The sequence below is a fragment of the Anoplophora glabripennis genome, unplaced genomic scaffold (assembly GCF_000390285.2).
Source record: "Anoplophora glabripennis isolate ALB-LARVAE unplaced genomic scaffold, Agla_2.0 scaffold724, whole genome shotgun sequence".
Lineage (NCBI taxonomy): Eukaryota > Metazoa > Arthropoda > Insecta > Coleoptera > Cerambycidae > Anoplophora > Anoplophora glabripennis.
In genome coordinates this window covers 4635-28898 of record NW_019416800.1, presented here as the reverse complement: position 1 = coordinate 28898, position 24264 = coordinate 4635, and the positions used below count along the sequence as shown (strand labels likewise).

The 24264-nt window shown below is 31.1% G+C and overlaps 1 protein-coding gene and 1 long non-coding RNA gene across 2 annotated transcripts; one reads left to right on the top strand and one right to left on the bottom strand.

Annotated features, from left to right (window-relative positions):
• Positions 1-2340: 2340 nt before the first annotated feature.
• On the bottom strand, positions 2341-13010 carry LOC108913411 (oxysterol-binding protein-related protein 9). Its single transcript, XM_018718958.2, has 7 exons — positions 12867-13010; positions 10548-10690; positions 8600-8789; positions 7734-7993; positions 6852-7246; positions 6564-6791; positions 2341-3552 (listed from the first exon to the last, which is right to left on the bottom strand). The coding sequence occupies exons 1-7, from the start codon at positions 12908-12910 to the stop codon at positions 3469-3471; spliced, it is 1344 nt and encodes a 447-aa protein (XP_018574474.2). The 5' UTR covers positions 12911-13010; the 3' UTR covers positions 2341-3468.
• Positions 13011-17109: 4099 nt separating this feature from the next.
• Positions 17110-17649, top strand: LOC108913419. The gene is made up of 3 exons (XR_001964620.1): positions 17110-17193; positions 17250-17314; positions 17443-17649. It is a non-coding gene; the product is annotated as an uncharacterized LOC108913419 (long non-coding RNA).
• The last annotated feature ends 6615 nt before the right edge of the window (positions 17650-24264 follow it).

Here is a 24264-nt window from a genome sequence, read left to right as displayed (position 1 = left end):
GTCTAATAGTTACCGCCCATTTCGCCCTTCCACAAATAAGAAGTGGATCTTATTTGTGGAAGGGCGAAATGGGCGGTGACTATGAAACGCCTTCATTATAGCGATCTGTCTCTATCGCACGGATTTCTATGACTTACTTTATCGCTCTCACGTAACGGCAGATCGACCATCGGTACTTTCCGAACCTGTATAATTAACTGGTGTGCTTTAATTTAACTATGTATCTTAATTAATAACAGAGATGACGTGAATAAAAAATCAAATTTTTCAGAAAAGCCGTCACTGCTGGAAATTCAAATTTAGATAAAAAATTTCCATCTTACCGTCATCAGTGAGAAGTAAATGATCTGCAAAAGCGGATTAACCATTTGTGAGAAAACCAAGTTTGCAATTCAGGCCCGTTTTTAATGGCATGTTAAATTTGAACGCCAACTGTACATCAAAATATGAATATTCAACTTAAACGGACTAATATTTTCAATATTTTTTTTTCGTGTTATGAATTGCAATAATAAAAACTCAAATGGAAAATTTTCAGTAATATTTAATGATGTACCATGAAGTGGTGACTTAAAAAAATACATGAAACCTGCAAAAATCGCACTGCCGCAACAACCGAGGCTTGCGCTTAACGCGATACTTAAAAGAAACAAGAATTGAATGGAATTGATATGTTGTATATCATTTAATTAAAGGAATTAACCAACCATGGAAGTAAGTCACTTTACAAATTCTTGATTGTACTACCAGTTACCATTCTCAGGCAAGTCACATATTGAATATTTAAAAAATGTTACACAATAGTCTATATAAAAGTAGTTAGCGAAAAACCTAAATTAATACAACTTAATTGACATAACATACATATTAACATGAAAATAAATGCCGTCCTGCAGCGTTAATACCAGAATTATTTACATTTAAATTGGAAAGGGGAAATACAAATATTTTGTTAAACAAAAATTCCCAACGGAAAAACAAATTGTTCAGCGTCGGACAACTGAAAAATAACAATAATAAATGGAATTTTCTACAAAGGGCTCTCGAGGCATTCGGGCATTCGGTAAGAATTAATAATTGTATGAAGTAACAAATTATAAAGAGGTAAATAATATAACCGTTAAAATTAATAAAGCAAATGAATATTTTTTGTTAAATTTGTAGTATCAGGTTTAATTTGAGTTAGATACCAAATTTTTATGTTAAAATTAAAAAAAAAATACCTTGATTGAGTAATACCGTTTCCTTGTTGATGATAATTAAAAATATCTAATTCAATTATTGAATAATATTTATGTTTTTAATAATAATTCAGGGAAATTAATATCAGCAGAAGATACTGAATTTAATTTTTTATATCAAAAGTGAGTAAATACATTATATAATAATTTTTTACTCGTAATCAATGGCAATATTCTATTCTGCAAAAATATTCTTATACTTCATTTAAATCGGCAAACTTAGTTCTAACCGTTAGAACAAATATAACTCAAATTATGGCACTACCTGCTACACAGCAGATTTTTGTAATTTTACTTTTAAAACTTGGATAAAAAATGAAAGCGTCATTATTCATGGTTCATAAAAAAACAACTTCTTGTATTATATATATAAATTTTTAACGAGGTACACTATACAAATGATTCCTAAGACTAATTTAATGAAAGCTTCTACTTATACTAACAAAATACAAAAAGTTGATATCTTAAGTTCGCATTTAATAGCACAATAATTGTGATTCTACTATAATTATACATGTAAAAATGTGAAATGAAATTAATACGGGGAAAGTAAGTAGTTCTAAATTATTACAATTTATGAACGCACTCGCATCAAAATAGGCCTCAATTTTAAGATTGATTTTCTCGCAAAAGACTGAATTATTTTTGACAGTATTTTTGAATAGTTTTATTTCTCAGTTATGACGTCAACATAAAATTTTTCATTGATATTTGTCAGTTCTGAGTATATATACAGGGTGTTTTCCTGAAATTAGAAAAAACGTAAGATGCACATCTACACTAATAAATAACTACTAAAATTAAGAGGGCTCTATAGCAAATAGGCAACCTGCAATACATTTTTGTAGATTTTATTAGTTTGTCTAAATATGAACTAATGCACAAATAACAGACTTTCCCCCATTTTAACGCAGATTTTCTATAAAATGGAGTTAGTTTGAAACTCAAATTACTTTTTGGTGCAAAGAAATTTGTAATTTACGATGTCGCTTGTTCAAAATTACAAATTTCTTTACAACAAAAGGTAATTTGAGTTTCAAACAAACTCCATTTTATAGAAAATCTGCGTTAGAATGGAGGAAAGTCTGTTATTTTGTGCATTAATTCATATTTAGACAAACTGTGTAATAAAATCTATAAAAATGTATTGCTGATTGCCTATTTGCTATAGGGCCCTCTTAAACTAGTCCCATCTTTTCTGAATAATTTTCTTTTTTCCATTCATGTTTTTATCTCTGTTATTAAGAGAGATACATGGTTAAAGTGCCTCAGTTTATTGTAAAACTTTTAACCATAAAAACACCGGTGGCAACAACCTCCCCCGATGGCACCAAAATACAGTTTAAAAAATATGAAACAATTTGTACTGAGAAAAAGTAAATTAATGTCTAGTTTGGTTAATTTCCTTATTTTGTTATAAATTTTGAGCAATTTTTTTACCTTTCTTTATTGTTAGTACTGGTTTTTAAATTTTTACAATAAATTGGTGCACTAAAAGCTGAAACTAAACCTTGAATCACATTAACACTCATCATTATTTTATTTGGCACACTTGAAATAAAACTAAAATTAAAAAAAAGATTGTCAAAATCAGATCAGCTGTGCGAGGAAATTAACTTCTGAATTCAAGTCACTTTTTAATGTTGTTGTTTTTAATTTTGAGGAACAGTGCACCTGATGTGATTTTCCAGAGATTTTTCAAATTTATTGACAAAAAATAAGAACATTTCAGTTGGACGATTGCATTTAATAATGAAGTAGTTAGACATTTTCCAAATGAAAAAACAATATGAAATATACATTTTTAAGAAACATATATTTATAAGAGCTAATGCCATATTTTAAACGAGTATTTGAAGTTCCAATAAATCACTTCTTTAATTACAGAAAGAAAGAATAATTCCTCAAAGTACCAAAATTAATACCTATAACTTTTTACATAAAAATCGTACCAGTAATTAAGGCATGCAGTTTTCATAATCTTTTCCCAGACTAATTTCATCTCACATTGAAGTACATGATACAAACCATGTTCCACTTTCTTTCCACGCCAGATATAAACTTTGAGTATTTTTCAGTAGCCCGACTAGCTTAAAACTTAGAATACACTTTTCATGATAATATATCACAGTTCACTAATAACTCTGAAAAAAATTGTTCAGGCAAATAGGTTCCAGGAAAGTTTAGAAAAGCACAGTATTATTCGTAACGATTAAACATTTCGTCTTCAAGTGTTCGATGTTTGAGAAGATATCCTCTGGCGCAAGGGCTTGACGTACACGTAGGAATCTTCAACAGTTTTAATGAATAACTGAAACAAAATAAGATTTTCAATATTTTAATACCACTTTCCTAATTACAGGAAACATTAATAGATAAAGGAGGTAGAGGAGTGTCGTTAGTGAACCAATCATTTCAAAGGAACCATATCAGAGTGGCATTCAAAGGAATCAATTTTTACGGTGTTGGGTGTGTGATTCACGATTCTGAGGACTCCTTTGGCGTGAACGACTTATGGGCAACGAGAACTAAGTAATTACAAAACAATGCTGATTTACCCATTGATATCGGTTTTGACACTGCATGGTTTTGAAAGCATTTGTTTATGAATTAGGAATTGTAGAAGTCGTATCATGCTGATTAATGGTGACTTAATTTCAACTTAATAAATCTATAAGCACATAATATCTCCATTACAGATTGATTATAAAATAAATAAAATTACTACTTTTGTACAAAGTAAATATGTATGTATATTAAATAACAGAAGTAATTAATTCAATTGAATCAACAATTTTCGTACCAATCCAAGAATAAAATAACCATATTTAGTGCATATTTATCAACTTTTGTAGCAGAAACCAAATTGTGAACTAATTCTGAGGAATTGGTATCGAGGATTTGAATCTCCAAAAGGAATGATTTAGCCCACCTTTAGCAGTATAAATGCAGTAATACAATTAAATTAATAATATAAGCACATAAAAATACATAAGAAAAAAAAACAAAGGGAAATATTAAAAGCAAAAGGCATATAATTGAATTAAAACTAAACATGACATTATGATAGCTTATTCAGAATAGCTGTAAGATATCCGTTATGTACATCTTATGAATCACAGTATTCGCGAATGCAGCTAAGAGCTCACCCTCTGGCGGTGACAAGTGATACTAGCGAAACAAGGTAAACATTTCTTCTGTGTGTGACATTTCGTTTAGTATTTTATTTAAAACTGTGTTTAGTGTTCATTTTTTGAACACTGTTATTTTAAGAAAATAGTGTGAGGAAAACCTCAGCAATTATGGATAAAAAGAAGAAACTGTCAAACTATTATTGTTCAGTTCGAGATTGCTCTTCATGGTCCAAGGTCCAAGAAAAATCAGAATTAAGTTTTCATCAAACGATTGAAGAAATTTTCAAAATATTATTGCCGATAGATAATACTCCCTGAATTTCATGAGGGTTGTTAGTAAGTAAAGGCACCAGTTTGCAGACACAATATAAATTTCTAAATTTAAATTAACTGCCCAATTTTCTCATGATCAGCGTTAAAAACTGCCTCTCCTTCTGATATACGAGAGTTTTCGTTGGCATATATGTAATTAAGAAATGTATTCCGCAATGGATAAGTTCATAGTTATAACCTAATAAAATGTACATTAAATTGTAATGCTAGGGACAAATAAAGTAGACATAAATACTTGCCTTAAAATTTATTTATGAAATATTTGAAACCTATAAAATAACACAAAAGTCAAATAACCGCAGTTTGATAACAAAATTACTAATAATAATGGAAAATAAGACAAATGTTGTTCAAATGAATGTGTAAACACGAACGGCAATGTCAAAATTACCTTGTCTCGGAGCTTATTGCTTTCGCCGCTTGGTGCCCTTGCACCTTAAAAATTATCGCGGATAGGTGTCATACATTTAATACATAATAGTACAGATTACAGTAAATAGAAAAGTTTTATACAACATAGGTTCTAAAATGCACCATTTTTGAGAAAAAACAGTTTTTATGGAACATTGAGATCTTTAAAATAAGAATACGTAGGCTGCTGGAACAGTTTCTGCAAACATATGTAAAAACACAAGTAAAGGAGAAGGATCCTTAAGGCCGGTTTTTGGTGTAATTTATTTTTGGCTGAAAAAATCAGAAAAAATTTTTTTTTTTAGTATCTACTAGCAATACTTAATCGTTTCCACCCTAAACGGACCAACCCCCTCATCCTCCTTTCCCCCTCCACCCCCTTAAATGCCGGGAAAACCATCGCTTATTAGAGGAATCTTTAAAAGAGTTTAGATATGCAGAAGACATTCAATTTCTATGAATCTTACATATGAAGAGTTTTTTGGGTCGCTGATCACGAATCTGGTCTCAGAATCACGAAATTCAAAATGGCGGATCCAATATGGCGGACAAGAAAATTAAAATGTCTTTAAAATGCATGAATTTTTTTTTGTAATGGGGTTTTTTGGGTCTTTGATTACGAATATGAAGGCAGAATTACGAAATTCAAAATGACGTATTCCATAAGGCGGACAAAAAAATTTAAAAAATCTTCATAATCCTCAAACATTTCTTTATAGAAACTTTCTTGGATCACTGATTACAATTATGAATTCAGAATCACGAAATTCAAAGTGGCTTTGATTTTTCTCATTCAAGGGGTGGAGGGGGGAAGGAGGGTGAGAGGGTTGGTCCGTTTAGGATGGAAACGATTCAGTATTGCTAGTAGGTACTATATAAAATGAATTTTTTCAGCAAAAAATAAATTAGGCCAAAAACCGCCAGTTGGTAAATGTAACATTTTTTTTTTAAACATCGTGTACCTTAGTTTTTTAAATACTCTGTATGTAAAAGTTTGCTGTTTCCAAAAAAAAACCCGACCTGCCTGCGATTCGAACCGCAGATCTTTGGCTTTGCAATCGCAGGTTTACAAAACGAGTTGCGACGGGCTATCGGTGGGTGGAGCCTGTGTGGGCTATTTGAAACCTTGCATCTGTAGATGTAAACAGATAATTTAAAATGTTCAGATTAAGTTTTATCGCTATAATATTGTCTCTAAAAGAAACTAGTGCCTGGAAAACGTCTCAAAAGACAAAATTTATTTTGATGTTTGTCTCAACCTCTGTCTAAACATCGAATGTATTATGGGTATCTCTCTCGCACCGAAAAAAGTGGATTTTCGACGAGTACTCTTGTTAAAGAGGAAATTTCTCTTAGAAGACACTAAGAAATCGCCTTCAGAATATGACATTGACATAACGATAACACAAAGAATCACGTTCCGTTACTAATTGAAAACACTTACTTTTGTCTGCCATTCTTGTCCGCTGTCTTTCCTTTCCTTCGCCTGGTCTCTTTGCCTTTGCTCTAGGGCTTGCTTGGCATTTGTAGCCTTATCAATCTCATTGAATTTCAGACCTGCCGTAACTTCCTTCCATAACCTGCGAGACTCGTTTTCGTCCTGTTCACAAATCGGTTTGACTTGTTTTTTAATTATAGTTAATGTATTTACATCTACTTGTTCCTCAGTCTCCTAAAAATGAAATTAATTAGAAAGTACAGCTTTTTCGCACTTGTCTAAGACAAAAATTACCTTTTCAGTCCATTTATATTCCATCACTCCGTTCCATTCTCCACTAACCGTAAGGAACGGTTTCTTCTCCTCTGGTCCACAAATCTCGGCGGTAATTTTATTTTTCTTATTGCCATAGAACGGTTTGGTAATAAATTCAATGGTGCAGTTGTATCCAGTCTTCGGGCAGGCTATTGTCACCGTCCCACCCAACTCTATCCAAGGTACAGTTAGTATAGAACGTCCATAACCATTGGGGAATGTAAGAAAGTATTCTTCATCGTAGTCCAGAACGGACACAATACCTTGCCCGATATTGTAAACACAGACAGACAGACCAAGGAATTTGGATTTGGTGTAGACGTGTGCATTGAAACTTATTCTTTTGTTGAAGTGTTCTGCATAGAATGCCGAAACTGTAACAAATTAAAAAAATATACATATGTAGTTTTCCATTAAAACTACCTCAATATAAAAATTATACTGTTATACACAGAGTGATTTATTTAAGTATGGTAAAAATAAAACGGGTAATTGTCCCAACTCGAATGTTCATTACTGCAAAATGAAATGAAAAATAAAAAATACATAAGAATGGGTTGCTCACGTATAGGTACCACTTGCTTAAGGGGTAACATGACTCTAAAATGCTAAAATAAAGTTTTTTTTGCGAATTTATTTTTAAATGGAAGGAAAAGTAATCAAGGATATTAAAAAAAAAATAGGATCAATCATTTGTCAATAAATAATGTTCAAATCAACTTAATGGAAATTCTATTCGTAAAAAATTTTGAAAAAAGTGCCTTTAAAGTTTTGATAATTCAAAGCTGTTTACAAATTATATTTTAAAATTATAGAGGGCAAGAATTTTATTCAAATCTTGGAGGTTATTATTTCACTTACTGGGTGGATGGTGTGAGACTTGTTCGGCAACAAAGGATAGCTGATTCCTTCTGCACCAAGGCACAGGTCCGTCTTGTACGGCATCTTCAATTGCATTAGTCTCTTCAAGGGGGACATCCCAATGGCACCGAAACACTTCCCCTAGGATGGGATTGTAGGGCTTCTTGGCAACAGTACTTTTTCTACCGGCATGGTATGATGATAGGTACCACTTGACCACCTGTACCATCCTATCCTTAGGGTCCTTTATATCTGCTATTCTGAATAGATAAAAATTCTCTGAATGTAGATAAAGAATAACACATGCGTATAGTGGTTTGGTTATATCGACTTCACTTTTAATGATTACCTAGCACATTGCATATAATATGTTTATTAGACATGCAACAATGTGTTACTGGCCAAATATAATAAAAGATTAGTAATTGTTGATTTTGTAATTTATTTATTACATTATATTCAACAAGCCATATTCCAATAACAATATGCAACATAGAACTAATACAAAAAAATTATACAACATAAAATAAGAATAAAACAGAAAAGAAACTGAAATTGATTGTATTTATTAATGTCAGAGATAATGGCATACCAAAAACAAATTGTTCAGAAAAGACGACACTACAGATCAATTTGTTTATATTTTGCAGAAAAAAATTCTCTCTTGCACTCTGTATATGCTGAAAACTGAAATTTCACTCAGAATATCTAACTTAGTGTTGTTACTGAGGAATAAACCTATTATTGAAAAAAAAACATCGTCAAAACCAGAACTGTAAGAAAAATAATTTTGAAATTGGGGTCCATTTTTAGTGGCGTATTCATTTTGGTGCGAAGTGTATATAGTATACTGTATAGATACGTACCCTACAAACATATCCGGATGGGCAAAATAATCTGCATACATTTCTAATAGGGACCTCCTCTCCAATATGAAGGTAGGTAGAACCACTTTTGTAAGATCCATGCCAATCTTCACCTGAGACAACAAATGTCTGATAACAGAACCATGGCTTTCTAATTCTATATCATCCTCATCATTATCTTCATATAATGCTATAAAAATGAAATTTTAAAAACTACTAAATTGTTAACACTGAGAATTTATTGTAGGTATGTTAAGTTTGTACAAACACATTTTCGCTGATCAGTGATCACAAAAAAGGTGTAAACACTATTCGAGTAATTTTTCAGGAAAGCAATAGAAAGAAGTGATCACTGTGACGCCTTTCTTGTGTGTGTATGCTGAATATCACCATACTAATTTGCATTAATGTGGGTAAATTTGTATGCTTTCGTAATCCTAAGAGCTTAATTCTAAAAGACTAGTGGAATCCCTTTTTGTTGCTTATACCATTTGTGAGATCAGCAATGATATTTATTACTGCTCTATTATGCTAAAAGGTTGCCATCTAAAACAACTCAAGTTACAATATGACATATTTGGCTTAATACTATTCACAATGATATGCTGATTTGAATAAAATGATTTTTAGTTTTTGTTTATAGTAGTTTTGGATTTTTTGTAGAAGAATAGTAATCTTATTGGTTCTTTATAGATATAATAAGAAGTTAAAATATTGAAATAAAATTAAAAATTTATAATGGGCTGTTATTCACTATTGATTAATGCAGCTCAATCAATACGGAAATGGTAATAATTTGGTGGATTTAATTAAATATTTTCTCATATGGCTGTTAGGGGGATTCTACGTTTCCTTATGACTTTGTTGTGGGTGGTTATAATATATCAATTAGTCCAGTTACGATTTGAAGAAGGAAATAAATCCAATACCTCCATACAATTCAGTATTTAATATAGGATATATAGAAAGAACATTTTATTAGTAACATACAGCAATTAAAAAAAAATACTATTTATTTTGTTTTGTTTACACAATTTTTTTATGTGCTTACATATGAAGAATTTCACTTCTTAGGAAAATGTATTGTTGTCTACTAACTTATTTTACATTTCTATGTACCTACCTGTTTACATTGATGGAAAAAAAATGAGTTACTACCTTTTTACCATGTCTCTTATTCTTATAATTTTTTTTAAAGCTTCCATAAATATGAATGAGAAAGCAATTAGACCACCTATAAACTGTTTTTTTCCAATCATATTTCTATAACACTTTTTTAGAAAGATCTGGGAGTTGAATCCTTACATTTTCAATATTGGTAGAATGACGGTGACGATAAATACACATTGAATGATATTATATACAAAATAAATCTCCTAATGCACCTTGACCCTTCCTCCCACAATTCATAAAATGTCGTATATGGTTAACATATTTAAGGTAATAACATGCATTTTTTTACTTAAATCGGGTTTTCAGGAGATTGACAAATTGGTTTGGAAAATATTTTCTTCCTATTACAGTAACTCACAGGCATGTAATATCGCATACATTCGTAAATATTTTTTTTAACTGATGATACTGGATATGACATAGATTATAAATAGGGACAGTAGTAAAACAGATAATAAGAGCCAGGAAGTAACAAGAGATATATTCTGAAGTAATGACATTGAAGGCAACTCAAAATAACAAGTCAGTACTTTCAGCTGAAAAAAAAAAAAAAAAAAAAAAAAAATGAAACCGAATCATATGATAAAAAAAACAGCATCTACTTTATTAAAAAATGTAGTAGCTAGGAATTGTGAAAGAAATTGGTATTGAAAGTTATGTGAAGATAACTCTATGGCTCAGTGTCTACTTTGGTGGACGAGGAGTGTGTTGGACTCACATCTGAGCTACTACTCTCTCTTATCTTATTAATAACAACAGCGTTTTAATGACTTACCATCATAATCTATATCTTCTGCATTGGTTGATCTGGGACCCTGCCTGACGGACGGCTGTCTGGCATTGTTTGCTACGATTGGTGCTGATTTACTGGCTACAGGAACGGCTGAAGCGGCATCATTTTCAAAGGATCTTAGGCTACTGCGAAGAGAAAAATACTGATAAAAGATGTGCGATTTGCCAAATAAATCTGGGACGGAAAATTTAAGATTGATTTTGGTTTAGTATAGCAATTGAAAACTTTGATATGGGCTTAGTTCTCAAGATAGAGAGTATACAGATTTTTGTACAATTTATGTTATAAAATCTCTAAATCTATATATTGATTAAATTTGGGTTACAGATTTAGCTAAGCTGAGATAAAAATTAATTTGTACGAATATTTGGTGGATTTGATTGTTCATTGCATTTTTGTTTTTCATTTTGTACAAAAAGAGCAATTTTTTAGTTATTTTTTTAAATCTAAAATAAACTCTCCTTACATTTCAATAAGTAACCCTGGTGCAAGAAGAGCATAAGTCCATGATTTTGACAATTTAAATTTCTGCAGAAATTGGCTTAAAAATGTACTCTTCGTTCAAGTTCAATTGATTTGCAATTGTATATCACAAAAAAAATATCTCCTCGATTTTCGAGTTATTTTTTTTAGTTTAAAATAAGCTTACTATACAGTATGTCTACGGTTAGAGTGGAAAAGAGGGAAAATATTTTTATTTTTCATTTTACGAGAAGAAGGCATTCCTGATTAAAATTTTTGCTTGTCTTTAAAATGCGGTTGGCATGGAGAATTTTCATCTTGCAAGTTTATTTTAGACCAAAATAAAAAAATAGAAACTGGAAAATGATTTGTTTTCCAAATAAAATATAACACTATTGTTATTTAAAATATTATTAGAAATTAAATAAGCTTATCTAATTTTTATTGTAACATCGAAATTTTGACGTTCTTAATCCCAGTATCTGCGCCACCGGTTAATATAATTGTGTGCAAATTCGGTGAATTTTTACCTTTATTTGATCTTTGTGCATATGTTTTGACCCAATTATTATATTTTGTAATTAGGTTCTTTCATTTACACCCTGTATATGCATGTCATTTATAAACAGCTCTAAAATGTTTTTTCAATCAACAAGTATTTTATTTTTTTATACCCCAATCTGAAAATTTTCCAATCGTAAAACAATTATTGGATGAAAAACCGACGACTAATTATCGAAAAAGATGACTTCAAAGTTTTCGAAGCCTAACAAATAACTCATGTGGAAAATTAGGAAAGAATCTGGTTATTCTCGTTTCGCACTTCGAATACTTTAATGTTATTGCAAATGAAATTCGGGTTAATTGCCATTTAAAAAAACATAAATATGATCGAATCTGCCACGGTCTTTACTTTAATTACCGTGGGATAGGTCGTATAAAAGTTTCTATTTCTAGAAGGATTTTTGCGAATCAAAAAATATTTTTACTTTACAACAAATAATAGACGATCTCTCAAAAGAATTTTTACTATTTCTGCTCCAACCGAATCCATGTTGTGAGTAATATTATGAACTGAACAGCACTGGAAAGAAAAACGCTGAACGAGTCGATTCATTTTTGTTATATTTATTTTTGAGTAAATCCAATCTTCAGTGTTATGATTATGTCAGAAATTTGAGTAAAAGCACGATCGTGCTTGCACAAGCACAATTGCGACATTAGGAAAATATACATATTAGGTTACTCTTTTCAAGGAAAACTATCCTTGTGGCCTCTTCACGAATAGCAAATATGTCACCTCTACACTGAATACAAAAAAATCGTTGTTAAAATATCAATTAGTTTTTTAAGAATAAGTAATTTGATTTATTTACCGCGTTATTTTTTTAATGGAGGAATTAATTATTTGTACTTTTGCGACGTACCTACATATTAGAAGAACACCTTGAGGTTGATATGAATCTAGCTGCAAATTTAAATGATGATTAATTTTCTTTATACAAGGATATTTTTTAGGCAAAACTTTTGTATTTATTAATTAATGTTTCTAATATATGGTATATGTCTATTGTCTAAAAATATTTTTCCAGTCGATTAGTTATACATACAAATAAAAATTAATCTTTATTTATATCATACTGGTTTTAGGGATCTGTTCTGAAGCTTATTCAATGAAATTATAAATAAATATAACACATTCCACCATATGGAAGAAACTTTTCCTGCGCAAAGCCCGATACAGATAAAATTCCGTGTCTAATTTGCACCCACATTATTTAATCATAGCTCATTCATCATCGCCTACTTCAGCTTCCCATTCCTGTACGTTTTTTTTACCTGCGACGCCTGAAATTCAGCCTGCTGTTGAGAAGCCGCATCATTTTCGCCTTGAAACTCGACGTCGCGTCGGACGACACACTCGATAGAAAAACAAACGGACAACGACACGAATCACAAATCTAATCACAGACGTTCGCCATTATACAAAACAATTTGGTCGGCTGAGATCGAATTTTTTAACGTGTTCGCGAAATGGTCTACATAAAAAAATAGTCACTTTGTTTACGCAGTGGTGTGGCTGTATATTGCGGAAATTTGGTGTTTCGGTTTCAGTGTATGCGTGTGTTTAAGTGTGTCTGGAGTTATCCAGGCCCGCTAAGGCATTTGGGGTTATGGACGCCGCCGATGTAGCGGCGCCGCGACGGAACGAGTGTGCGTCGCATACGGGCCGGGAATCAGGAAACCGTTACGTCGGCGGGTTGGAGAGCCGCAGCGCCGCCGGTGGAGTAAAGATCGCTTTCCCTAAAATGAGATACTATTTGACTAGCCTTTTTCCTGTTTACTTTGGGCATTTTGCCACTTGCAAAAAAATTAAAATTGGTCGAATTAACCCTTGTGCTGACGGGACTAGATAAAAGTTCGTATGATTTTTATTAAAAAACAAATTAAAAATCAGTTGTAACCTTGATTTGTAGTTCAAGACTGATAAAAGTCTGCAACCATTTTAATGCGCCTTTATGTATTGTTTTTATTGGCCCAGAGTTAGTTTCTTTTTTTAACCAACATTTCCGAGAATTTTTTTTGTATGGATGTCATATTGAATTTTATTTAATAAGATATTTGAATAAAAGTTGAAGATAATCTTCAATTGCCCTGCAAATAATGGAGTTACGGCTATTTTTAACGATTTTTTTCTGAATAAAATTCAATTTAATTGAATTACTCTTGATGGTACCTTGTTTTCTCAATGACAAATAACCAACAAAAACAATCGTATAATAGTAAAGTTAAAATAACATTTAAAAAACCGTGGTTATTTCAACTTAACGGTGAAAAACATAATGTCGATTGATTCCGTGAACTTTGAATTGCTGCTTGCAAATAAAATTGAATTAAAGATGAAGTAAACATCATTGAAATTAAAGTAGATTTAAATTACCTAGTTCTGAAAATAGAGATTAATTTTCGACACATGCTCTATCTTAAATTGAAGGAATATAAAGTAGGATCATATTCGATGCAAAGTAATAAATCATTGCCTGTCAAGGGATCCAGTGCAGTACGGTTTTAAGGGGTTTAGAAATTGAATAATTTCTTTATGCATTATGAAGGGATGAAGGGAGCAGTTCACGTCTGGCACCCTATTCCTACAAAAATCTCTTCGTTCTCATAAACTATTTATTTTAAATGTAATTTATTATAAATCCAATTTGTCTTTAAAATTTCACATATGTACTAAATTTCACCTCTGCACGCAACACTGTTGTTTACTTGTTTTTTGGAGGGGGTCTCTGATTTGTCGCCAGGTTAGTATTTGACGTATAACAGACCACTTCGTACACTCGATGTACCTGGGCGACTATAGCTATTACCAGAACACAATGCGTATGAAGCGGTATTTCAGATTTTACATTCAATTTTATTTTAAATTTGAAATGGTTCATCTTACGCTTCTTAAAAATAATGACACGATTTTCCTTAGATAAAATAAAAGACCGACAATTTTTTGCTCCACTTTGCATCGAATACGATCCTACTTATAGTGATATTGTCTGCTTCCTTCGCTGTGACATTTTTTGTTTGGGAAAAAGTAATTCCATGAAAACAACGTGACAGATAATTTTGGTGCAAGGGTTAGTTTCATTAATTTATTCACAGATGGTAAAAATTCCAATGATCAAAAATCAGCAAAATCTGAAATTATGTCATAAACATATGTAATATTCATGTTGTGATTTGTGTAATTTCGTCATGAGTATAAAATTCTTCTTTTTTATCTTAAATAATCCACATAGCCAAGGAAATCTATACCGACGACGAGGATTACGGGATGTACCATTTACCCTACTCAATCTAACAGTAACATAAGTGATCTCAAGAAGATTTATACCTTTCTTCGTATATATACTACTAAAATTATAATTATACTAAATTAGTAAGATAGAAGTGTGACTATGTACATACATTTTGTTTGTATAGCTAGGGAAAAATAACTAGGTACATCGTACTAGGAGATTATTTTTTTATTTGTCTGCATCCAGAACCACCATGAGTTAGATCTGTACACCAAATGCTAGCATAGCTCGAAAATCTAATTTTATCTTCATTTTAAAATGAGAAACAAAACAATATGCATAATAACTGTAAAAACAATATATAAATGTTAAAATTTTACGCGTAGGATAGGAAATCTAAGTTTTATGGTGATTCGTTGAATTTCTGTGCTTGTGTGTGATTAACTATACAACAATTTTTTTAAAGGCTAATATAAGTTGCTGCGATCATTTTGTCACATGTGTAATTGCAAATACTTTACAGTTAAAAAATACTGTTTGAGTATCAAAATTGTAAAATATAAAAACGAATATTAATTATTTTATTTCACATATTTATATCAATTATGGTACAATGTATGATACTGGCTGATACAATTTGGGCAAATGATTTCCAAGAGGAGTTTTGGAGAAAGTGTGCTTATTTTTTATAAATGTAATTTTTCAAAAACATTACGAATTGCAGAAATATAAAAAAGATTCGGAAGAAATATTTTTTCGTTCTTTTATTAGTTTAGTATAAATATTTGTTAAATGCTAATTATTAAAGAGGGATGTCATTCACTACGTCGCACTATTACTGAGTCAGCCAGAACCCCTTTCGGAATGGGCGAGCAGTCGAGGTCAGCCTATGGAGCGCGGTCCGCGGGGTCAACGAGCACAGGAGTCAGCAGAGTCCCGACATAGCAAATAAACAAGACAATTCTGTCGTTTGAGAGAATAAACCGATCGTTGAAATTATGTGTTTTAATTGGGGGTGAAAACCCCCGGGTCTTTAACATATAAATAAACAAAAAACTGAAAAGAGTACGATTTAGGTGCCATAGTTGACGGAGATGATCAGCAAGACTTTTAGCAGTAGGAGGCATTCTAATTTAAATGGTGACGACAGTTCCAGGCTGTAAATTTAATAAAACTTTTCCAGATTTGATCAGAACAAATTCTTTACTAAAATATTACTTAATAGCCGCAGCATCTATTACTCTCAGTTTAACCCTCCCTTGAAAAAAATTCCTGTCAGTCGTAATTTTGTCAAAGGAGGTCTAAATTTGGATCTNGTCAATATATATTAAAATCTGATAGCTCCGTCTGCGTCGCACTTTCGCCCCGAAAAAGAGCCGATTTGCAGTGGAGTCAGCTCCTCCGAGGTGTCGCGTAGCGACACCCGGGGGGGCCCGCAGGGCCCCCCCACGTTCGCCACGTCGCTTAGGGGTACTCCGGTGGAGCTCCTTCCGCCCCAAACTACCTAAAATCCGGTTCTCCCGGAACCGTACGGGGGGCGTGGCCCAATTTTTGTGTGAACCGCAATAGTCCGACACGCCTACTTTCCGATGAAACCTGACGATCGCCTGGCCGGTTTCCTGTATTTCGTTTTTATTTTACCCATATTACCCACGTTATTTATTTAAAGCCGCGCGGAAAATACTCATATTTGTCGACCCGATGCCTTTTCCAAACCTTTTATATAGAACTTTCCGCGAAATCACGCGCGGGATTCGAAATGCGGCCGTAAATACGTTAAAATGCGCCCGCTCGCCCGCTGGAAAACGTACACTTTGCCACACAGGATTCTTTTTCCGCAAACCGCAGAACGGCGTGCGACTGAGCACGAGATGTTCATTCGATCATCTTTAATCGTTCGGGGGCATTTTTGTAACGTTCTTTTCGCTTTTTCATATTTAATTTTGCCTTCTTTTTGGGGTCTGCTCGACGACAGACAAGCCGTAAAAATTGAAGCTTTAAGACACGCCCACCCGGAGAAAATTCGAATGTCTTTAGAAACGTCAGTTTGATATACGTCAAAATAAATTTCATAATGATCTATCTCTACTGTTTTGATCACTCACAATCGTCCCAATTGTCCCCATTCCCCATCTGTCAATCCTGTCCTTTCATTTATTAAGTCGAATAAACCTGTACATTGAGAAAAGCAACATTTCCAAGTTTGCGTCGAATCGTCCCCATTCCCCATCTGTCAATCCTGTCCTGTCATCTGGCAAGTCGAATAAACCATTACATTGAGAAAACCAATATGTCCAAGTTTGGTTTGCCGATTTGCCTAATATACTGAAGTTAACGCGTGCCGGTTTACATTGTTTGTAATAATGTCGGTGAGCTTTTTGTATATTTTCTTTTTCTAAATTTAATATAACTTTAATTTAATCAGGAGTTTCAATGTGGTTACGTCATGATCCACGTTTTCTGGCCTGGGTCTTTCAGCAGATTAAAAAGGTAAATAGGTACATTCTTTTAACCTGAGGCATCGACAGAAACAATAAGTTTAAATTTTCCACTGACAACTATAATTTACACAACCACGACTATTAAGCCAAGAATTTTGAATTTCCGCCCTGTTGCAGCAGGTATACAAGATCTCAGGACTTTCTTAAACGTTACGATCTTGCCAGGAATTTTTGGACAACTGGACTGCCTCTGATCTTTGATTACTGATAAAAAGATAATAGGTGCAATGAAAAAAACTTATGGGAAAATGTTACATTAACACAAAGTTCTATTCTCAAAGATTTTGTTCGCATTCTCCTTAGGGCACAATTTTTTAGTAACTGAATGTGTAAGTAAATCTTTTTATTTAATGCTTTCATTTTTCCAATAAAGATTATATTTCACCAATTAATTTTTTTATTTACATTTACACAGAGAACATTTTTTTTATGTAGTATTTTCAGTAACATTTTAGAAATCCAAACATTTCTGAACGTTAAATATTTTATATATTTAACACCAAGTAAAAAACTCATGGGACTACATAAAAATCAACAGGTACATGTCCCAAGTCTCTTGGAATTTACAAAACAGGTAGGTACTGACATTCAAAATAACTATGTATGGATTTCATATTCTTCCATGAAAAATGTTTGTCATTGAGTAGGGTATACAAAACTTTATTAAATTAATACCTAAGTATATGGATTTTACAAGTCTGTGGCAAAGATATCTATATTTATTATTGCCAATTTTATTTAATATTTCAATAGGTATGTACCTATATTTTTAAATATAAGAATTTCTTCTACTCATACTAATTTAAAACAATATTTTGTAATTAAAACGTCTCATACATTTTTTTTACACTTCGACTAAATGTTCGAATTCTTTATATAATTTTTCATATTTATTAGAATCATTTCAAGATATTTTTCTTCGACTAAAAAAATTTAAATATGTGGAGAATAATTCTAACATTGTAAAAAAACTAACAATTTTCTGAAAATGCCTTCGTTGTCAACTGCTTTGTGATATATATTTAAAGAATTACGTACTTTACAAGCAGTTAATTTTAAAGAGAGTTTATTATATAAACATACAGAATATGCCTATTTAACTTACATAATACATTTAATTTTAATTTATATTGTTTTCGAGGTCGTTTCTCTGTCCAAATTTTATATACTAGAATACTTTCCCCGAGAAAAATACACTAAAATGTCTCCGAATTTTTCATTCTTTTTACGCTCACCCCATAAAAACAGATAACTCGGCAAGCTATTTCTTTCTTAATAAACCCAACCATACAACATATTTTGATTCGTGCCTCAGAATTCGAGAAAATGTCTTGAAATATCTGCAATATGTACACCAAAATGCCTTGGCGAAACACCCCTCGGTTATTTTTAAACGCCCTCTAAAATCGTAACTTTTTAAATTTGGAAGGAAAATTACAAAACAGACCCCATATATATACTCTTGAATAATTATTTCATTTATTGTAATTTACCATTGTTACACATAATCATCATACATTATTTCTCTCCATCTGTTTTTACAGTCTACTGTCAAAAATCGATATCAAGTGTATTCCTGAAATATTTTTTTTAAAATGATTTTTAACTTCATTGTATAAATATATATTTTTTTTATTTTTCTTTTAAAAACATTAATCTGCATAAACGTTTTTTTTACAGTATTTTTTTTCCAAATTTAATGTTTAAATTGACTGTATAGTCCTGCCATCTATACGCTATGTGTCTAATTATCTAACAAAATGCCAAGCCAATCAACGAATTACGTATTTATAGTAATATAACCTCCAGATCAAGTGGTCGATTTATCCATTATCGATCAATAATTGAATAACCCACGCTAATTTTTGTGCGTCTTATTCTATAATTGCAAGCATAGAACTACTTACAGATTTTTATTCTAATCCGTTTTTTTGAAAACGCTTATTTTTCTGTAAATACTGTTTAGTAGGTAAGTACCACTCCTTATCAGTATAATTTTATATAATTCACATATCATTATTACTATATTAGATCACTATGACCAAAAAGGGGAAAAAACGAATGACCCAACGGAAGGGGGTCAGTATAAGTGGCCTGCGAACAAAGAGATCTGTCCCCGAGGAGATGACTGAAGATACGAATAGCAATATTTCTATAGAATTGCCTCCTTCTGTCACTGTTTCTTCTGCGGAAGCAGCAATAATGCTTTCCGGAGATATGCCTCAACTGGTTGAAGTACAGCATACAGTTCAACCAGTCGCTGCCGTACAGGAAGACTTCTTATTAAATAGAGTGCCAGTTGGTCCTTCTACAAAGGACTTAGCAGAAGCTGGGCCTTCCACTTTACTAGGTAATTATCACAATTTCATTTTTGAACTTATCTAATATTTCTTTTGCTGCACCTTCTACTTTCTTAGATAATTATTACAAGTCTATTTTTGAATTTATTTAATTTTATTTTTCATATAGGTATATGGTTATATGTTAGTATATCATAAAATACCATATTATCTACTTTCTATAATAAGTACACAAAATATTATTTTTTTAAAGAAATGCTTATTACTATTTCAGAACAGTTCAATTGATTTCCAAATTTTTCCCAACACAGATATTTACTTTCACAACTTCATAAAGAATAACCGATTTTTATTCACCACTATAATTAGCTCCAAAATATAAAAATACCTATATATTTTCAGTTTCACTGTTTGCCTTTTACTTTGAAATCAATACTAAAATTGGCCGCTCGGTATAATATAAAGCATTATACATTGAAAATATATATATATATATATTAAAATATATTTATTTTCTTGGGAAATTGGGTTCTGGTGTGATAGTCGGTTAAAAAAAGAATAAAAAACAGCAGCGATTTCTTGATGTTTCGTTCGTGAGTAGGATCTTTTTCAAAAGGCTTTTATTATTAAAATTGTTATAATTAATTAATAAATTAAAACCTAAACAACAAACATTTTATGTCAAAATTTTAAAATTATGTCATACAGTGGACATATTTTCACAATATAATATCTTTTTTCATTTTAAATTTGAAAAAGGCCTACATTTTTTAATATTGTAAATGTGTTTGGATAATACTTTTAGTCGGCAATGTGGTACGTGGATACGATGAAAATGAAAATGAATCCAGGGATTTTTTTATTTACATGAAAATTTATGTGAGGGTAATTGACATCCCAAACTATAATTTTGCAAATGTAAAATTGTTTTTTGGAAATTACTTGAAAGTTAGTTTTTTTTCCATTTAAATTTACAGTATTTGCCTTTTTAGTATTCCATAGACCTTTTTCAAATCCATGAAATTTTACGTGAGGGTAATCTACTTCCCTTATTCAAAATTCTTTTGGTAGAAATTGTCTAAAAGTTAGAAATTTTTCTATATATATAAATTAATTTTTTTTTGCTTGACATGGATTTTTCATATGATTTTTTGAAGATGTATGAAGTTTTATGTGAAGGTAGTTTACATCCCATTTTATAATCTTACCAATAGAAAATAGTTGGTGGGCTACCAGTAACGCCTCGGTCGCTAGGGATCAAACGGCAAATTTTATAGAAACCTGTTTAGGTGGGTAAGTGTAGGTTGATTATGGTTACATTTTAAAAATGTTTTGAAATATAAAGGGTGTCCAGGAAAAGCGTACCATATCAAAGTTATGTATTTTTAAATGGAACACCCTGTATATTACTGCATTTTTGAAAGCACCATAAAAACATAGGTGAACTTTATTAAAAGTCCTGCATACCTAAGACTTAATGTTTCTGAGATATTTCAATTTTAGTGACAATGTAGGCTTTCTGTAGAATATCCTCATGTAACTATGCTGAGGTGTGGATACCTAGGTAGCCACTGACATGGACCATTCTTACTTTTCCATTTATTACTAAATTTTCGATTTAAATAATTTCTCACTGAATAAGAAAAATTTTAAGGTGCGCCATTTAATTACATTTTCATTTTTCTCCTTATATTTAAAAAGAGGTCAAGAAGAACCCAAACCAATTCAATAAAGACCTTGATGAAGATATATGGATACATTTTACAAAAATTTTCGATAAAAAAAACGACACAAATGTCTTCAATACCGTTAGAGATAGGTATATGGAACCTATACACAGTTTGAAAGAGTTTTAAAATTCATAACTTCCAAATGAAAATATACTGGGTATCCCATTTAAAATGACCAAGTTAATGCTGTTAATAGTTGAAAGAAATATTAAGCAATTTTTTGAACATCCTGTACAATACTAAGTGATGACAAAATATAATAATTTATAACTTCAAGAATCTTAAATACACTCTCCAAAGATGCTTCCTTAAAATTATTTTTTTATTGCTAATATTAAATTCTGCACAAAGCCTACATTTTCACTAAAATTGAAATATCTCACAAACAATAAGTCTTAGGTACGCAGGACTTTTAATAAAGTTCACCTATGTTTTTATGGTGCTTTCAAAAATGCAGTAATATACAGGGTGTTCCATTTAAAAATACATAACTTTGATTTGGTATGCTTTTCCTGGACACCCTTTATATTTCAAAATATTTTTAAAATCCCCCTTTCAAGTTAATTTTTTTTAACATTCCCTCAGTGATTTTTATGTAACAAACTGTGGTTTACTTAATTCTTTCTTAATTTCATATTTTCAACGATATGCTCTTACAGTTTTTTTACTTTTAATAAAATATTTGCTGTCTCAACAGCAATAATTCACTTTCTTTTCCATTCATCCAATCATTTCATACAAACTGTATAAATATTATGTATATTCAATTAATTAAAAATTCTTATCTATAGTTCAATACGTTCATGATAAATACATATTTCAATTTTTCATTTCTTAAAAAAGTATACATTCTCAATACTTTTATTTATTTTTTCTTTCTAAAGACAACTTTATCCATTATTTTGAATATTTCAATGACATATTCGTAGTGACCTGGAAAACCAGGAATACCGGGAAAAGTCAGGGAATTTATTATTCTTCATAAAAAAACATGGAATAGTCGGAGCATTTTAATATCAATTTAAATATAGAAAAATTTCTAACTTTTAGACAATTTGGGAAAGTAGATTACCCTTACATAAAATTTCATGGATTTGCAAAAGTTCTATGGAATACTAATGGAACAAATACTGTAAATTTAAATGGAAAAAAATATAACAGACAATTTCCAAAAAACGATTTTCCATTTGTAAAATTATAGTTTGGAATGTAAACTACCTCATTAATTAATATAATATAAAATTTGATGTACTTTCATGAAATCTTTGGGAATTGTAATAAATAAAAAGCTGTAATTTAATATATAGAACAATTTCTAGCCTCTAAACAACTTTTGCGATAAGAATTATCATTGGGGGTCTACAGAATTAGCCACCAGTAATGCCTCGGTGGCTAAGGACCAAACGGCAAATGTTATAGAAATCTGTTTAGGTGGGTAGGTATAGATTGATTACAGTTACATTTTAAAAATGTTTTGAAATATACAAGATATCCAGGAAAAGCGTACCATATCAAAGTTATTTATGTGTATTTTTAAATTACTACATTTTTGAAAGCACCGTAAAAAAATAGGTCAATTTTATTAAAGGTTCTGGATAGCCTAGGACTTATTGTTTGTACGATATTTCAATTTTAGTGAAAATGCAGGCTTAGCGTAGAAATTTAATATTAGCAATAAAAAAATAATTTTAAAGAAGCATTTTTGGAGATTGTATTTTAGACCCTTGAAGTTATAAATTATTATATTTGTCGTCACTTAATATTATACAGATGTTCAAAACACTGCTGGATACTTCTCTCAACTTTAAACAGCAATAACTTGGTTACTTTCAGTGGGACACCCAGTATATTTTTACTTTGGAAGTTAGGAAATTTAAAACTCTTTCAAACTATGTATGGGGTTCCTTATACCTATCTCTAACGGTATTGGAGATATTTATGCCGTTTCATTTTTTTATCGAATTTTTTTTGTAAGATGTATCAACATAGCTTTATCGAGATCTTTATTGAATTGGGAAAGCGTTCAAGAAAGCTTTCCAATAAAAAATATTATTTTATAAGCGGAATAATTAATTACAAAAAGTTATTAATTTTGTTGTACCTTTGTTGTAATTAATTAGGAACAACATGAAAAATATTTATTAAAGGAAATTTTACTTTTAGAAGAAACAAAGAAAAATTTTAATTGATCGAATTGATAACCATTCTCTTGAATACAGCATCTTATTCTATCTTTAAATGATATTCTCACATTCCTTAGAATATCTGTGGCGATTGTAGTAGTAGGTGGAACACTGTGTACAAGATTAATTATATAGTCCATAACAAAGAAGTCCATTACTTATTATTTATTACTAAATTTTCGATTTAAATAATTTTAATATGAAAAATTTGAAGGTGCACCATTTAATTACATTCTCATTTTCTCCTAATATTTAAAGAGAGGTCAAGAAGAATCCAAACCAATTCAATAAAGAACTCGATGAAGACACGTGGATACATTTTACAAAAAAATTCAATAGAAAGATGAAACGACACAAGGGTCTCCAATACCTTTAGAGATAGGTGTAGGGAACCTATACACAGTTTGAAAGTTTTAAAACTCATAACTTTCAAATTAAAATATACTGGGTGTTGCATTTAAAATAACCAACTTATTGCTGTTTAAAGTTGAAAGAAGTATTCAGTAGTTTTTTGAACACCCTGTACAATATAAACTACCTCATATAATATAAAATTTGATGTACTTTCATGAAATCTTTGGGAATTGTAATAAATAAAAAGCTGTAATTTAATATATAGAACAATTTCTAGCCTCTAAACAACTTTCGGGATAAGAATTATCATTGGGGTCTACAGGATGGGCCACCAGTAACGCCTCGGTGGTTAAGGACCAAACGGCAAATGTT

Bases quoted from the DNA above. Each gene is read 5' to 3' on its own strand.
- LOC108913411 (XM_018718958.2), bottom strand. From the start codon at position 12,910: ATGATGCGGCTTCTCAACAGCAGGCTGAATTTCAGGCGTCGCAG. The intron at 8,790-10,547 runs GTAAGTCATTAA...TCATTTTTATAG, and splicing joins AGAAGATATAGATTATGATG to CATTATATGAAGATAATGAT. The intron at 6,792-6,851 runs GTAATTTTTGTC...TTTCATTTTTAG, and splicing joins AATATAAATGGACTGAAAAG to GAGACTGAGGAACAAGTAGA.